The sequence below is a fragment of the Clinocottus analis genome, unplaced genomic scaffold, assembly GCF_023055335.1.
Source record: "Clinocottus analis isolate CAN_PGR_092001 unplaced genomic scaffold, fCliAna1.0.p SCAF_1, whole genome shotgun sequence".
Lineage (NCBI taxonomy): Eukaryota > Metazoa > Chordata > Actinopteri > Perciformes > Cottidae > Clinocottus > Clinocottus analis.
The window spans coordinates 25040541-25058816 of record NW_027175820.1 but is presented as its reverse complement, the minus strand read 5'-3'; the positions used below and the strand labels follow the sequence as shown (position 1 = coordinate 25058816).

The 18276-nt window shown below is 41.3% G+C and overlaps 1 protein-coding gene across 1 annotated transcript; it reads left to right on the top strand.

Moving 5' to 3' along the window:
- The first annotated feature begins 4324 nt into the window (after positions 1-4324).
- On the top strand, positions 4325-17422 carry matr3l1.1 (matrin 3-like 1.1). The gene is made up of 22 exons (XM_068572162.1): positions 4325-4475; positions 5863-7539; positions 7692-7753; positions 8370-8405; positions 8697-8776; positions 8931-8962; positions 9081-9203; positions 9615-9740; positions 9905-10021; positions 10786-10910; positions 10998-11386; positions 11804-11927; positions 12006-12187; positions 12277-12524; positions 12967-13045; positions 13148-13203; positions 13289-13417; positions 13602-13732; positions 13820-16052; positions 16273-16393; positions 17077-17198; positions 17309-17422. The coding sequence occupies exons 2-22, from the start codon at positions 5887-5889 to the stop codon at positions 17339-17341; spliced, it is 6201 nt and encodes a 2066-aa protein (XP_068428263.1). The 5' UTR covers positions 4325-4475; positions 5863-5886; the 3' UTR covers positions 17342-17422.
- The last annotated feature ends 854 nt before the right edge of the window (positions 17423-18276 follow it).

Below are 18276 nucleotides of genomic sequence, written 5' to 3'. Positions count from 1 at the left end.
CAGACCAGTTGGTTGGTGCCGTCCTGCCGACTGAAAATAAGGTGAGGCGTGTGTTTGTGTGTGTGTGTGTGTGTGTGTGTGTTTCTGTGTGTGCGTGTGTGTGTGTGTGTGTGTGTGTGTGTGTGTGTGTGTGTGTGTGTGTGTGTTTCTGTGTGTGTGTGTGTGTGTGTGTGTGTGTGTGTGTGTGTGTGTGAAGATAAACTCTGCATGTCTCTGCAGCATCTGGGCCGCGGGTCGTGATGACAGCTGCCGGTGGAACCGACCCACGCAGCCGATGTTCTGTTTGTGTCTCGCTACAACGTGTGCGTGTGTGTAGTTTCTACGTTCATTGTGTTTTTGTGTCTTCAAAATGAAGCGTTTTAGATCACACACCTTTTGTTGTTATAATCCTGCATCACATTACATTCACCAGCACCGGCTACAGCCAAGAAAATCACATTTAAAAAAAAAAAAAAAAAGTGATATTTATTACTTTCCTCAATAATATATTTTAAATATCACATATTGCAAGTAGACATCATTCAGAGAAACCTATTATGTCAATTTACCGTTCATTAAAATGATGATAATTTTGACGATCAATTTATTATATTATATATAAAAAACGAAAAAAAAGACAAATATATTACCGGGTCACGTTATATTTATGGTTTTCACGAAAACAGAACTACGGTTACGTTAGCTTGATTTAAGTTACGTTAGCTTGATGTTACATTAGATTGATTTAAGTTACGTTAGCTTGATTTAATTTCTACGGAACAACTGGAGTTTAATGCTTGCTGTTAGCTGCTCATTTAATCGGTATATGCATGATATATATATATATATATATATATATATATATATATATATATATATATATATATATATATATATATATATAACTGACGACCTGGATCAGATCTCTGTTGTCTCTGAGCAACCAGAGTATTCACATACAAAACTATGCATTTTACAATGTGAATATAATTATTTTTTTTACTATGAAATCATGAAAACTATGAGTTCATGGTGCACTGCAGACGCACACAGGTGTGTACATGCAGGTGATTGTGTAGCAGATAATCATAGATGCACAAACACAACATTGTGTTGCTTCTTTTTAACCGTAAATACACAAAAACATGATGACAGCTGCATGGAAAATGTATACAAATTGAACTTTAACAAATACACACATTCATATTCAAGTTTAAATCAGACAGAATTATGTGTTTCTGTCATTTTATACTTATGGTTGTTTCTCATATTAATTGTGTTTTTATTATTTAATTAGTTAAATACATTTACTGTTTTCCTGTTACTTCAATTTAACACATGTGGCTCTAAAGTTGGATTTACCTCACAGGTTTAGAACAGGAAAACATTTTAGTATTTAGACATTTCCCTTCACATGTGACCTAAACTACGAGATGATGAAAGTACATTTATTAACTTGATGGATAAATGAAGTGGTAAGTAAAAACTGAACATCAGAAAATGTTGAAGATTAATGAGAATAAAAAATTATTTTCCCCACTTTTACTTTGACACAATTATGTTTTCGAGGGAAGATTTGGGAGAAGTGTCATAAAATCAGAAAAGTCAATCTTAATTTAAACGTTTATCTTTGCATTAAATTATGATCATAATCCTTTTTTAGTTGATAAACATCCCAATATTAGTTTGATATTGTAATATTTCTTATTCTTAATGTGTTAATTTGCTTCACACATTTTTATTTTATTTTTTATATCACCATGAAATACTTTAAACATTTAATGTTATTATATTTAATAAAGGCTTGATTCATCAGCTCTGACGGATATTTAAACATGTTCTGTTTCAATTTGAAAATATGTTTTAAATATAAAACTTTTCCTCTTGATTTCTACCTGATACTCAAGTAAAGTAAACACTCTATATATAAATATTATAATATAATATCATCTCAAAAAGCAGATGTGTTATTTAAAAATATAACTTAATGTGAATTACATTGTGAACCTGATGGAGATGTAAAATATATTTTACATCAACATGAGATGTTTGTTTACTTAACAAATATTTACACATAAAATGAAGAAGCGTTTACCTTCGACCACAGAAAGACGATGAACGGAACACTTTTTAATTTCGTCCCGTCTTCTTGTCAAACATCGTCAGCTGTGTTTCCTCGTTTTTTATTCCCACAAACTGACCCAGAATGAGCCAGAAACTCAGAGTTTAAGATGCGGTCTGTGGCTCCACCTGCTGTACTGCAATGTAGTACTATAGTACTAGCAATACTCCGTCTCGTACTTGGACTACGAGTACTACTTTTATTACAGGAAAGAGGCAAACATAAAGCTGAGATAGTAATTTAATACAGTTAAATGTGGACATTAATATAAATATAATTATTATTGTGTTGCTGTACTTTTATGTTATTTCCCTTTTCTACATTTGTATTTATTGATATTTTAGAGTTTATTCCTACACTATACCATAGATTATTTTAAGACAAGATATACAATTAGATACAAATATATTATAAACTCATCTATGAGATAAAATATAAGATAATATTCAAGATAAGATAATATTTAAGACATAATATAATATACATATAAGATAAGATAATATATAAGATACGATAATATTTAAGGAATACGATATTATATAAGATAATATATAAAATAAGATATAAGATTATATATAAGATAAGATGACTTGAAAGCTCCAGAAAGCTACTATAGGGACATTATGAGTATTTATTTTTACTGTATTGTTTGGATGAATAACATATCTTGTCTCTTATCATGAGCGCAAACAAATATATATATATATATATATATATATATATATATATATATATATATATATATATATATATATATATATATAAATGTATATATAGTGTATATATATATTAGGAATCATATAAACATGTTGTCTTCCCTACTTCCAGTGGTGGAATGTGATTAAATTCTATGTACTTGTACTTTATGATCACAGTACTATGTTTTCACACTGCGGTGTGACAAAACTTACTTGAATCATGTGCAGGGTAATTTTACTCACAATATAGATAAAACATTTCTATAAATGTGCACGTTTTTACAACAGAATACATTTAATAATTAAACAAAACAAAGGTTACATCACAATGTGTCTAACTTCCAGTGTGTTTCACTTCTACAGTCAGTGGTTTCATGTTAGTTATATCTTTAGTTTCCAACTCTCTGTCAGATAAAACACAGAGAGCCTGATGATTGACAGGAGCTATCACTTTATCCCTTTAATAGCTATACCTTTATAAGCTATAGCTTTAAAAGCTATACCTTAAAAAGCTATCCCTTTAAAAGCTATCCCTTTAAAAGCTATACCTTTAAAAGCTATCATTTTAAAAGCTATCCCTTTAAAAGCTATCCTTTTAAAAGCTATACCTTTAACAGCTATCCCTTTTAAAGTTATACCTTCAAAAGCTATACCTTTAACAATGCTGGTCTCATAAATACTCCCACAGCGCCACCTGGTGGTCAGCGGCCGAACCACAAGACTTCCAAACGGCTTCTTCCATCCGTGACATTATGGACTCAACATTGGCTTAAAATGTACTATTATATAGTTAAGACATACAATAAAACTAAATAAAATGAGGATGCTAAACATAGTAGTAAAAGTAGATAAAATAATATTTTACTGAATTAAAATATCTATATAAATTTATTGTTGGAAGACTTTCAGTGAGAAAGTTTGAACATTTTTCAAAAATTTTTAGAATAAGAAAACTAAATTCCTTATAGACAAGAGACAAAGTGACGCTTTAAAAAAACAATCATACTGAGTAATTGTTGTGTAAAACTGTAAATCATAGCCTGTTTTGAGAAGAAAAAAAGCCCCAAACTGCTGTATTTGGATGTATTGAACGACATAAGTAATATACAAGTGAAATATATAGATGCCGTTATGTATGCCTACTTATATTTTGAGCGCCTTTTTTAAAAAAAAAGCATATTAATTATTTCAAACTCAGCTAAAATGAACGTCATGAACACATGAATATAACACATTTACATGACTTTTACTACATTTTTGTGATTTTATTTTTTTCAAGGACTAATAAAAAGCACAACAGCAAACTGATTAACAACACATATATATTTTATAAAATATTTTCATTTAATTTAATTTTTTTTGCTATTTTATTTCACTTATTCAAGTCAATTTTAATCAATATTTAAATCAGTGTCAAATCGCAGTGCACCCTCCACACCACAAGGTGGCGGTAAACAAGTCAGCGAAGAAGAAGACGATTAAAAAAAAGAAGAAGAAGAAGAAAAATGGCGCTTCTGCACGTAGCTGGCTAGCTTGTCACGAACCCAAACAGCTCGACGACTTTCAGCACTCGTCTTCTTTTAAACAACGTTTTCACACCTGAGTTTCTTTTTTACCGGCTGAATTTAGAAAGCAACTGCGGCAGTTGCTCGACAAAATTCGGCGTTTAATTTGAGGTAAGCCCGCTGTTTGTTTCTGCCTGTGGTTGGTGTTGTTGTCTGTTTGTGTTGTGTTTTTTTCGCAACACACACATTATAAAGGTGTGACATTCACGCAGATGTTTCTGTACGCGTGTTCTGTGTGTTGAGTACACGTTTTGTTCAGTCTGCAGTACACAGAAGATGGAAGCAGCTGCGGTAAATGTACTAATATTATCAACACGGTGACGATACTCCTCTGCAGGGAAATATGTAGCTTTCAAAACGTGACGTATAACGTTACGTGACTCACCACAAAGTACTGGAAGTAGAAGTATAATGCTTTAAAATGTTCTACAAGCAACACTGGATTATGTTCCTGCTGTATTAATGTGTAGTACAGTAAAAAGTACAAAATTTACCGTTCAAATGTAGTACAAATATAAAGTACAATGTTTACCTCTGAGATGTAGTACTGTCAAAAGTATGATATGTACCTCTGAGATGTAGTACAGTCAAAAAATACAATACGTACCTCGGAGATGTAGTACAGTAAAACGTAATGTAATATGCACCTCTTAAATGTATTAGTAAAAAGTACAATATGTACCTCTTTGATGTTGTATAGTAAAAAGTACATTCTGATGTGTAGTACAGTAAAAAAATATCTTCTGATGTGTAGTACTGTAAAAAGTACAATATGTACCTCTGAGATGTAGTACAGTAAAAAGTACATTCTGATGTGTAGTGCAGTAAAAAATATCTTCTGATGTGTAGTCCAGTAAAAAGTACAATATGTACCTCTGAGATGTAGTACACTAAAAAGTACAATATTTACCATTGAGTAGTACAGTAAAAAGTACAATACCCTAACTTGGTAAAGGTACAAGTACATCAACAACGAGTACAGTGCTTTAGTAAATGTAGTTCATGTTACATTCCACTTGTAGTAAATACTTTAAGTTATTTATGGCACATTAAATTAATTTGATATTTAAAGCCAGTACTATTAATATATACAATGATGTCCACTATGGATACAAAATATTTTTTAATCTGCAATAAGCTGAACAGACCTGGTTGTAATTTAATACACATATAAATATATGACATATACTGAACTTTGACACAGGCACCTTTTAAGAATACTGCGGTGGGTGTTTTTCTCTTTCCTTTCTCGCGGTCGAATCAAAGGTGGATGTGGTGACTTTAGTAACACTTTGGTGAGCGGTTGAGTGACTCCTTCATCTTCTTTGAGGCCGTCTCCTCCCTTCGTGTACGTTTTACTCGTCCGATCCGCTCGTGTTTTTCCTCTCGACGCAAACTCGTCCTCGTCCTTTTTTTTTTTTTCTCTCTCCGCGTTTCTGTAAGTCAGATTTTTTTTTTTACATCTCCCCTTCTTCCCCCTGACACCCTCTGTCTGCAGAAGACGCCCCCGAGCGTTTCCACCATGTCTCACAACTACCCCTACAGACCGCCTCCGTCCGACTCCGATCACAGACCCGATCCCGGACCTCCTCGCGGCTCTTCCTCGGAGCGCCGCCGGCACCGCCGCGGCGGCTCGTCGGACCGCGACTTTTACAGGCCGCCCCAGGAGTCCTTATCCCCGCCCTCCACCTTCTCCTCCAGGGGGAACGCGTGGCCGCGGGACGGCGCCCTCGGCATCCTGGACAGCTGCGGCCTGGAGCCCGCTGACCTGGCGCTGCTGGCCGAGCTCCCCGAAGACGTCCTCACCGTCGAGTCGCTGCCTCAAGTCCTCAAGCAGATCAAAGGGAAGCGGGGCACCGTCAAGCCTTTCCCTCCCGATGCTCCTCCTCCTTCTTCTTTCCCCTCTTCTTCCTCTTACGCCCCCGGCTCCTCCTCCTCCCGCCGCCCCGCCTCCGCCACCAATGCCAACCCCGCCGCCGCCGGCCGCGATCACCCCCGCGGCCAGCCGCCCCAGTACCCTCTCGACCAGGTGACACCCGGTCCTATTTCGTCCGAGCAGGAGCGCTGGGGGAATCCCAGGACCCGCGGCTCGGTCAGAAAAGACCTGCCGTCGTTGTTGTCCATCTCCAGCTTTGTAGTGGACTACAACTACAGACCTGGACCCTCTGATAATGGCAAGACGGGCAGAGACGCCGGTCAAGTGTCTTCTCAAGACTACAACCACAGATCGGGAAGTTCAGATTACGGCAAGACGGGCAGAGACCCCGGTCCATTGTCCTCTCAGGACTACAACCACGGAGCAGGACCTTCTAAATATGGTAAGCCAGGCAGAGACGCCGGTTCAGTTTCCTCCCAGGACTACAACCACAAACCAGGACACTCTGACTATGGTAATGCCGGTCCAGTGTCCTCTCAAGACTACAACCACAGACCAGGACCTTCTGAATATGGCAAGAAGGGCAGAGACGCCGGTCCATTGTCCTCTCAAGACTACAACCACAGACCAGGACCTTCTAATTATGGCAAGAAGGGCAGGGACACCGGTCCAATGTCGTCTCAGGACTACAACCACGGAACCGGACCTTCTAAATATGGTAAGCCAGGCAGAGATGCCAGTCCATTGTCGTCTCAAGACTACAACCACAGACCAGGGCTTTCTGAATACGGCAAGCCGGGCAGAGATGCCGGTCCAGTGTTCTCTCAGGACTACAACCACCGACCGGGTCCTTCCGATTACGGCGAGACGGGCAGAGACGCCGGTCCAGCGCTCTCTCGGGACTACAGCCACGGAACGGGACCCTCTAGGTACGGTAAGACAGGCCGAGGCGCCAACGCCGCGTCCTCTCAGGTCCGACCCCCTTTCAGCCCCCCGGGAAGCGAAACCAAGAGAAAGCGCCCTTCCAAGTTCTCTCAGCCGGAACCGGCCGTTCACACGGCGCCGGCGCCGGCGCCTCAGCCCGTAAAGCACCGCCCAAAAACCCGCGTGGAGCACTGTGAGTTTCGGACCTCTTTCGTCAAGAACATCACCCGGTTTGTCCCCGCCGTCTCCGACGCAGCCGCCACCGCCTCCTTCACGTTGCCCTCCAGGAAAGAAGCTGTGGACTTCCACGGGACGTCTCCGCCGGGGTTCCCGTACTCGTGCTCTCTGTGTAATATCACTGTGATGTCAGAGAAGGTAAGTACACCTGTCTTCGTCGTCCTCAACAAACCGCTCTCTCTACGGAGTCTGATGCGGGCGGGGGGGGGGAGGGGCATGCAGTTGGCAGGTAGACGCGGTCTCTCGAGGCGGATTCATTGACGGTGCCGTGCGTCTTCTTGTGTTTTCAGGTGTGGCTCAAACACATAAACGGGCCTCACCATGCGGACGGACAGCTCAGACTGCTGGAGCAGTAAGTTTCTCTCACTTTAACCTCACGGCATCAAGACTTATTTTCCCTGAATATCCGAATGGTTATTATACCCGTACTAAATTCCGATTTTCTCCTTAACCGCAAAGCCCATTTGATTCATTTAAAAAGGTATAATATACAGAAAACCCTTGGGAACATAGATAATACGTTCATGTATGTGTTACTGGTATATTGGTTTTGGATAGTGCACAGAAAAGGGATAAAGAAAAGCGTGTTTTCTTCAAACATGCTTCTGTTTATCATGGCCAGAAGCTTTAAAAAAAAAAAGCCAATTATCGTCAGATTTTCATCTTTCCAAAAGGTCCTCGAACACATAATATGTGACCAAACAAGGAAAAGCAACTATAAAGAAGCTTCATATTGTGATATTTCATCCAAAACATTTTTTAGAAACACGTCTAATGCGCAAAGTGTCTGGAAATGTTTCAGGACTTCTTCACCTCGAAAGGAAAAGGTTTCTCTTCAGTGACCTAGAACACCTAAGACCCTAAAGGACTAGAATAGAGCAGTTAAAAACTGTATTTTATGTGTGTGTGAAGTGAAGATGATGATCTTTTGTTTCTGTTTCAATAACTTCGTCCTGTCTCTTTTGCAGATTTCCTAACTGGGACTGTCGCTTGGAGACGAGCAGGTGAGCGTCGCACACCACTGCACCCACTACAACCAGTGCTCGTGTCCACAAAGAACTACAGCGGCATATAAGGGGCCTAAAAACAATATCGGAGCTCAAAGGGCTTCTTTTCCGAGTCAAATCGTTGAATAAATGTACGATATTTTCTCTCGTCAAGAACCCACGCATCAAAATAAATAAATATAAATATTTAGTAAATTACTTTGAACCTAAAAAGTCCCTCATATGCCATTCATGTAGTTTTAATAAAGAGCTTCACATCCTAATTACAATGTCTCTTTGTCATTGCAGACCCGACGACCAATCAGAGAAGAAGGATGATGAACAGGCCGCCGCCCACCAGCCACCGCCGGCCAATCAGAGCGCCTCCAGTAAAGACATCTTCTTGTTGTCTATCAGCTTATATTACTCCAATAATTATGACGTATATCTGACATATTATGACATATAATGATACAATATATATATTTTTTTTAATTTATTTATATATTAATAATAGCATTTGTTGTTTTCTGTGTTTAACAGACCCGCCGTCGAATAAAAACCCCCAAAAGAAGGTAAAGACTTAGAAAGCAGAAATGTTTAGTGTATTTGCTGCTTTATGAGCACTTAAATAACTGTCTGTGTGTGTGTGTGTGTGTGTGTGTGTGTGTGTGTGTGTGTGTGTCCTTTTAGACGTCAGAGAAGGGCAAAGTGGTGTGTGTGAGGTTCCCGGCTCAGTCCGTGGACGAGGCGTACCTCAGGAAGCTGACCAAACCGTTTGGAAAGATCGTCAAGGTCCTCATGTTCCCGTCTCTCGTGAGTCTCACACACACACCCACACACACACACACACACACACACACACACACACACACGACAGTTCAAATTACATGAATCAAGCCGTCGCATTCATGTCCTCCTTCCAACTCAGTCAATGTCCCCACAAGTGCTGCGTGACAGCAGAAAATATCAATGGACACTTGGACTTTGAAAATTATTTATTTATTCTTTGTTTGAGTCCAGAAAAAGAGCTGCGACCCATTCGGCTCATTATTGACCCTCGCGGTGCAACCGGGCTCTGTTTTTGCATTCAGTCAGTCCGTTTCTTGTTTGGGTCTAAATGTCACGTGTGTTTTTTTTCCACGAGCGCCTGAAGGCACCGCAGACTTTAGACCGAAAAGAAACGTACTTTTTTGTGTGTGTGTGTTTTTTTTTTTTCTTCTGCAGGCGTTTGTGGAGCTGGGCACCGTCGACCAGGCCAAGGACCTGGTGAAGTTCCACGGGAACTATCCTCCCACCGTGAACGGAGAGAAGATGGAGTTCAGGCTCGCCAACACCTTCAACTTCCTGCAGGTAAGAGACTCGGGTCACGTGAGTTTTAACAGAAGGGGCGGAGTCATGTTTGTAAAAACATGGTGGAGCACGAACATCGCTCCGAGTGCGACGAAGCCGAGAGGAAACGTTGTGTGTTCTCGACCCGTAATGATCCGGTCCGGCGCTCCCGTCTCTCCTCACAGAGTTCTCCGGTGGTGAGTTTCTCTCCGGCGCCGTCGGGAGACGACGGCCAATCGGATCTGATCGCCATCGTCAAGCGCTTCGGCTCGCCGCTGTACACCTTGTTCCTGCCGACCATGGTGAGACGAACCTAGACCCTTCTTCTTCTTCTTCTTCTTCTTCTTCTTCTTCTTCTTCTTCTTCTTCTGGTTTAAGAACGATTAACTAAGGATATGAGATTTACTTCATGCTGTATTTCCATAGTACTGCACTGTAGTACTGTATTATATCTTACTGTATCTCCATAGTACTGTATTTTACCTTACTGTATTTTCATAGTATTGTACTATAGTACTGTATCATACCAGTATTTCCGTAATACTGTATCGTAGATACTCTATTGTACCTTACTGTATTTTCGTAGTACTGTACTAAAGTGCTGTTAGAGTACTGTATCGTACTGTATTTTCGTAGTATTGTACTGTAGTACAGTATCATACCGTACTGTATTTCCAGAGTACTGTACCGTACTGTATTTCTGTAGTACTCTACTATAGAATTGTGTCGTAGTACTGTATCGTAGTTTACTGTATTGTTGTAGTACTGTACTATAGTACTGTCGTAGTACTGTGTTTCTGTAGTACTGTACTATAGTACTGTCGTAGTACTGTATTTCTATAGTACTGTCGTAGTACTGTATTTCTGTAGTACTGTACTATAGTACTGTATCGTAGATACTGTATTGTAGTACTGTATCGCAGTACTGTATTTCCGTAGTACTGTATTGTAGATACTGTGTTGTAGATACTGTGTTGTAGTACTTTGTTGTAGATACCGTGTTGTAGTATTGTGTTGTAGTACTCTGTTGTAGTACTATATTCTAACAGGTGTACTTGTTCTTCAGGCCTTGGTGGAGATGCAGGATACTCCCGATGCTCAGAAGATGGTGGATTATTATTCCTCCAAAACTCTGACGATCAATGACGACGCCATCAGAGTGTCTTTCTCCGCAGAGTTCAAGAGCCTCATGTGAGTACGACGCAGCCGGCCGGTTATTGATCGGCCGATTCCGATCCCCGGGTTATTGATCTGTGAGGATCCTCCTCGTTCCTGCAGGCGCGTCGACGCAGCCAAGAAGTACGAAGAGGAACCGCCGTCCAGCAAGAGGACGAGGAGCTCCAGCCGGGAGGACGAGGACAAGACGGCGGAGACCAAGAGAAAGAGGAGGAGCAGGGAGGATGGAGGGAAAGAGGAGGAAGAGGAAGAGGAGGAGGAAGAGAAATCCGGCTCCGAAAAGAGAACCAGGTCCAGGTCCAGAGATGCATCTAAAGACGAGTCCAGCAGAGAGGGGAGGTCCAGGTCCAGAGAGGAATCCAGCACAGAAAAGACGACCAGAACCAGGTCCAGATCCAGAGACGACTCCAGAAAAGAGAGAAGATCCAGATCCAACAGAGGGATCCAGTCCAGTGAACAGTCCACAGTGCCGGAGACAACGGAAACAACTGGTGTGTGTGTGTGTGTGTGTGTGTGTGTGTGTGTGTGTGTGTGTGTGTGTGTGTGTGTGTGTGTGTGTGTGTAAATGATGACATTAAGTATTTCAGTATTGATACGTTTTTCCACTCTTATAATTCACCTTTTTTTATTACCGTAAAAGTCGGGTTACAACTACCTTCAGTGGGTGTCCCCGCTGTAACCAGCTAGTGCTTCTGCTAGCTACCGTTGTAGCCAGCTAGCGCTGCTGCTAGCTCCCCGACAACCACAAAAGGTAGCGGTACTAGCCCCGGCTCGACGCCCGACTCGGGCAGCGGGGACACGAGCAGCAGCAGGGAGCTAGCAGCAGCGCTAGCTTGCTACAGCGGGGACGCCCACCGATGGTAGTAGCGGCTTGTAACCCGAGTTTTATTGTCTTATTCTCTCCTCAGACTCTCAGTCCAGGACTGATGGTGATCCGGCCCCTGTCAAAGAGTCCAAACCAGAAGCTGAAGACAAAGCAGCCACTGAGGAGGAGGAGGAAGACGAGGAGGAAGACGAGAAAGAAGAAGAAGAGTGAGTGTTACCTGTTTGTTTTACGTCAATCCCACATTCAGGACCACCTGCTGTTCTAACCTGTGATCGTACCTGCAGGTCGTCTGCAGAGGAGAGCGACATCGAGGGGATGGAGGTGATCGGAGAGGACGGAGAGAGTCTGGAGGACGAAGGTGTGGAAACTCTGAATGATGCCGGTGAGGAAGAGCAGGAGGCAGAGGAAGAAGTGGAAGAGGAGGACGACGACTGTCCTGCAGAGAAAACCGACTCACCAAAAGAAGGTAGAAAGGAATAAATCCTCGGCTGTCTCTGGAAAAAGGATAACCAGAGACGAACTTTAAAAAACAACTCTTGTGGTTTCTGTTCTCAGATCAAGAGGAAGAGGAGGAGGATGAAGAAGCTCACGATCGGGTGATAATGGAGATTAAGAAGGAAGAGGTTGATGATTTGGAGAGAACAATTGAGATAAAGAAGGAAGAGGTTGACCATCGGGAGAACGTAATGGAGATAAAGATAGGAGAGGTTGACAACGAGAACAAACTGGCGATAAAGAAGGAAGCGACAGAAGAAGAGGAGGAGGAAGACGAAGCAGAGGAGACTCGGCAGGAGGAAGACGAGGTAGAGACACAGCATCATACTTCAATACAACATTTTGAATTCATACTTTATTGGCCGTGTAACGAACCGGAGTTGATCACTGTCACTGGATTAATAACCCAGTTTGACCATCGAACTGAGAAATTAAGTTTTCCCGCCATTAAAGCTTTTTGATTGCGACATCGACGGGAGTAGCGCTACTGGAGCTAACGGCTAACGTACAGAGGCTCCATTGACTTGCATTAGGATGCGTCCATGCTCCAGTCAGTAAAGGTGTATGAAAACATTATCGTGATGTATGAAAATTGTAGTTTTTCATAAAAAAAAACATTTTAAATATATAGAGGGAATGATGTTGTGTTTTACTAGAACTACTAATGATAAGATTATTAATTAAACTAATGTTTAGGCTCCAAACTATGAATTCTGACTTCTCTGGTGGTTTTTGGTGTTTTGTCTGCAGGAGGAACCAGACTTCCCGATAGACCTGGAGAACTGCATCACTCTGGATGAACTGGGGGAAGACCAGTCCGATGACGAAGGTAAACCCAGAGCAACGGGTCTGGAAAGTCCTCACTCAGTCACTATCAACAATATTTAACCCTTCCCTTCTTGATTTGAATCTTCTGCTTTGTTCGTTTCAGATGAAGAAGTCCACGATGAAGAAGTCCAAGATGAAGAAGTCCGCGATGAATCCCACGTGAGGAGGAAATAATGACGTTGATAAAACGTGTTTTTTTTGTTCGTCAGTCGTGGTTGGTGATGTTTTTGTTGTTGTTTTGCAGTCTTCGTCCTCCCGAGTGGTTTACTTCACCAACCTACCGCTGTGTCCCTACGAAGACGCCGACTTCGTCAAGCTGGTCAAAGATTGTGGGACGGCGGTGAAGTTCTATCGGCTCAGCGGACGCAGAGCGGTGAGAAAGTGTTTGTTACTGTAATGTTAGTTAATTACGGATATAGCAAATCATTAAAAAAACAGATATACCTTTATATTTTGTATGTATGTAAACGTATACATTTGGAGATTTTATTCCCTGGGTAAACACCGATGTGTGTTAATTTTGATGACATCTCTCGATCATTGTTTGTCTGTTTCAGGGTTTCATCGAGATGTCGACTTCTTCTGAGGCTCTGAGAGTCGTTAGAGACATGAACTGTAAATCTGTCATAATTTACGGCTCCAAAGTCTACGCAACCATCTCCGACCGATACAAGAGTCTCCCCAACGGGTCAGAATCCCCCAAACGTTCGCCTCGTTTTCTGTTTGGCGTTCAGATTTCTGTGGTCATTATAACCCCGATTGCCTGTCTTCACAGGTTGCCGGCTCAGTTTGCCGAGGATGGGGGGAAGGACGGCAGGAGCAGCAGCAGGAAGAGGAGTGAGAGACTACACATGGACGAATCTGATAAGAGGAAGTCTGAGGGGAGCAAGGATTCCTTCAAGAAGACTCCAGAGGAAGAGCAGATGTCTAAAAGGACTCGAGGTAAAGAGTCAGCGTCTAAAATGACTCCAGAGAAAGAGCCAACGTCTAAAAAGACTCCAGAGAAAGAGCCAACATCTAAAAAGACTCCAGAGAAAGAGCCAACATCTAAAAAGACTCCAGAGAAGGAGTCAATGTCTAAAAATACCCCAAAGAAAGAGTCAACGTCTAAAAAGGATGAAAATAAAGAGTCGTCCAAAGAGACTCAACAGAAAGATTTAATGTTGAAAAAGACTCTAGATGATGAAAAAACTGAAGAGAAGAACTCAGCCAAGAAGACTAACGAGAAGAAGAACTTGGCTGAGAAGACTGAAGAAAAAGACTCTTCTAAAGGGACTCAAGAGAAAGAATCCACATCTAAAAAGACACAAGAGAAAGACTTGTCTAAAGAGACTCAAGAGAAAGACTTGTCTAAAGAGACTCAAGACAAAGAATCCACGTCTAAGACGACTGAAGAAAAAGACTCTTCTAAAAAGACTCAAGAGAAAGACTTGTGTAATGAGACTGAAGAGAAAGACTCGTCTAAAGTGACTCAAGAGAAAGAATCCACATCGAAGACGACTCAAGAAAAAGACTTGTCTAAAGAGACTCAAGAGAAAGACTCGTCTAAAGAGACTCAAGACAAAGAATCCACATCGAAGACGACTCAAGAAAAAGACTCTTCTAAAATGACTCAAGAAAAAGACTCGTCTAGAAAGGCTGAAGAGAAAGGCTCGTCTAAAGATACTCGAGAGAAAGAATCCACGTCAAAAAAGACTCAAGAGAAAGACTCTTCTAAAAAGACTCGAGAAAAGGACTCATCCAAAGAGTCTGGAGAGAAAGACTTGTCCAAAGTGACTCGAGAGAAGGAATCCACCATTAAAGAGGCTCAAGAGAAAGGCTTGTCTAAAGTATCTGAAGAGGAAGACTCGTCCAAAGTGACTCAAGAGAAAGAGTCCACGTCTAAAAAGACTCAAGAGAAAGAATCCACGTCTAAAAAGACTCAAGAGAAAGACTCTTCTAAAAAGATTAAAGAGAAAGATTCCATATCTAAAAAGCCTCAAGAAAAAGAGTCTTCTAACGATACTGAAGAGAAAGAGTTGTCCAAATTGAGTCGAGAGAAAGAATCCATGTCTAAAAAGACTCAAGAGAAAGACTTGTCGAAAGAGGCTCAAGAGAAAGACTCTTCTAACCAGACTCAAGAGAAAGACTTGTCTAAAAAGACTCAAGAGAAAGACTCTTCTAACAAGACTGAAGAGAAAGACTTGTCGAAAGAGGCTCAAGAGAAAGACTTTTCTAAAAAGACTCAAAAGAAAGACTCTTCTAAAAAGACTCAAGAGAAAGAATCCACGTCTAAAAAGACTCAAGAGAACGACTTGACTAATATGACTCAAGAGAAAGACTTGTCCAAAGGGTCTCAAGAGAAACAATTAACATCTAAAAAGACTCAAGAGAAACAATTAACATCTAAAAAGACTCAAGAGAAAGACTCTTCTAAAAAGACTCAAGAGAAAGACTCTTCTAAAAAGACTCAAGAGAAAGACTCTTCTAAAAAGACTCAAGAGAAAGACTCTTCTAAAAAGACTCAAGAGAAAGACTTGTCCAAAGGGCCTCAAGAGAAAGAATTGACGTCTAAAAAGACTCAAGAGAAAGACTCTTCTAAAAAGACTCAAGCAACAGAATCCACGTCTAAAGAGACTCAAGAAAAAGACTCGTTCAAAGTGACCCGACAGAGAAAATCCACATCAAAAAAGACTCCGGAGGATTATTCGGCGGAAGAGAAGAAGAACTCTGCCGAGGACGAGTCTGCCGCTAAAAACGCTCCGGAAAAAGAGTCAGTCTCTAAAACAAGTCCAGAAGACAAGCTCTTGAAAAGAAAAGGGACCCGTGAGAACGACTCGGTGCCTGAAAAGAAGGAAAAGAAGAACAAGTCGACGAATGACGAGAGACAAAAGTCTGCGATCCACAAGAAGGACGGATCCTCCAGCGAGACACCAGAGATGGAGACGTCTGAACCAGGACCGAAGCGTTCAGAGAGTCCTGATCGACCAGACTCGACCGGAGACCCTCCCAAACCACAGACTGAGCAGGTACCACTGAGGACCTGCAGCATTCTGCAGCCGCAAAGTGAAAATGTGGTTTATAAGACCTCAAAGATACTCACGGTGGTTCAGTGTGTGTGTGTGTGTGTGTGTGTGTGTGTGTGTGTGTGTGTGTGTGTGTGTGTGTGTGTGTGTGTGTGTGTGTGTGTGTGTGTGTATATATGAACGAGCAACGCAAGACAACGGTTGTAACAATGTGTGTGTGCAGAAAGCAGCTGTTGATCGGCTGCAGGACTCGGACGCCTCGGCAGCGACGACGCTACAAGTGCAGCAACAATCTGAACCCGCGGGGGGCGCTGAGGAGCAGCAGGAACCCACTAGACCTGTCGGTGAGAGAATTCAGCTCATTGTTTCTCCTCTGGTTGTATAGAAGTCTATGCTTCATGTGTTGAAGCTGCATTCTCTCTCCTGACCACCAGGGGGCGACTCCTCTGGTTGTATAGAAGTATATGCTTTTTGTGTTGGAGCTGCATTCTCTCTCCTGACAACCAGGGGGTGACTCCTCTGGTTGTATAGAAGTATATGCTTCATGTGTTCAAGCTGCATTCTCTCTCCTGACCACCAGGGGGTGACTCCTCTGGTTGTATAGAAGTATATGCTTCATGTGTTCAAGCTGCATTCTCTCTCCTGACCACCAGGGGGCGACTCCTCTGGTTGTATAGAAGTCCATATCAGTGACGCTACTTCTCTCTTGATGTATTCCCTCAGTAAACATTGTAAACATGAGTTTATGCCTCCCTCTAGTTTCAAGTCTTCTTCTATACAGCGTGATGTTCATTTAGTAAATTATTAACATTTAGAGTCAAACAGAGAATAAAGCAGGGGACGCTTTAGGGGCGGGGCTACAAGGTGATTGACAGGGTTGATGGGGCGTATCAAGGTCGTGCATACTACCCACCTCGGCCTCTGTCTATCACATGCACTGCGTAGCGTTATTCATTCAATGATCATTTCACGCGGTGGTGCGTTCACTGTCCCCTCACCGTGCGGTCGTTTTGTGTTCTCCTCACAGGGACGGAGTTCGTTCGTCCGGTCGTCGGCTACTTCTGCAACTTGTGTCAGGTGATCTACGCCGACGAGGACGAAGCCAAGCTGCAGCACTGCAGCACGCCAACGCACTACAGGAAGTACCAGGTGACGACTCGTCGTTAAATGTGTCCGTTTTTTTTTTCATGCGCGCCTTTAGGCCCCGCCCTCTCTCCGGTCGGCCGGGTTTAAACGCTGCCCCTCTTCCTGTGTTTCAGGAGAAGACGGGGAAAGATCCGTGGGCCAGCTGAACGTTTGAACACACACACACACACACACACACACACACTTTGACTCGTGTAGTATTCTGATTTATTATTACTGTACGAGCATTTACCCAGAAATCTGTTTCAAGGAGCGTAGGAGAGCAGAAAACTTTCACATTTGTTTTTTAATTTAAATTCTACGTCAAAGTTTCAGTGTTTTTGTTCGACAGTATGTGATTGTTTGATGCATAAATAATAAGCTGAAAAAAGACACTATTATTTAGAAATATAAAGGAGAAACCAGACATGTTTTTCTGAGCTCGGAAACAAAGATATTTAACATTTAATTAATAAAATTTTGTAAGCATCGGTGGACAAAAACACTTGAGGATTATTCATTTGATGATATTCTCAACTCACCTCAAGGACAGAAACAGAAAATGGGATTTAATTGATTTTTTACAGGATTAAGACCTTTTGACTTTTGATGATTTTGCTAAAATTCTTCTTTTTTTTTTAAATTTTCTTTAAATTATAAAAAATGTATTATCAATACATGAAATACAGCTTCAAAGGTCATGAATTCATTGAAAAAAAAATCCCAAAATATTTGTTCCCAGCTGTATATTCTAGTGTTTTTGGTCCTAAAAGTAATTTCTGTTCAAATCAGCTGAAAGAAAAAAGAGCTTAAGCTGCTATTTTGTAATTTTAGAAATTGTGTTCATGTTTTCTAATGCTTGAATATAAAAAAAAAGATTTTTTTTGAAGGACTGTAAAATTACTTTCTAATAAAAAAAAATTAAAAATGCTATCGAGAAATCCTTTATTTTAATTAAAGTATTGGATTCATTTGATCGCCTGAATCTGCAAATGTTAGAGAAAATTATGTCTTGCATATTTTAAAACAACATAAACATAAACTCAAGGGTGACTTTTTTTCAACACAAACTATACAAATATATTTCTCTGACTTGTTTATA

What these genes read in the sequence shown, in the direction of transcription:
- matr3l1.1 (XM_068572162.1), top strand. Translation starts at nt 5,887, where the DNA reads ATGTCTCACAACTACCCCTACAGACCGCCTCCGTCCGACTCCGATCAC. An exon ending in CAGCTCAGACTGCTGGAGCA is followed by an intron (nt 7,754 to 8,369) that starts GTAAGTTTCTCT and finishes TCTCTTTTGCAG; the next exon opens with ATTTCCTAACTGGGACTGTC. An exon ending in CCTTGTTCCTGCCGACCATG is followed by an intron (nt 10,022 to 10,785) that starts GTGAGACGAACC and finishes CTTGTTCTTCAG; the next exon opens with GCCTTGGTGGAGATGCAGGA.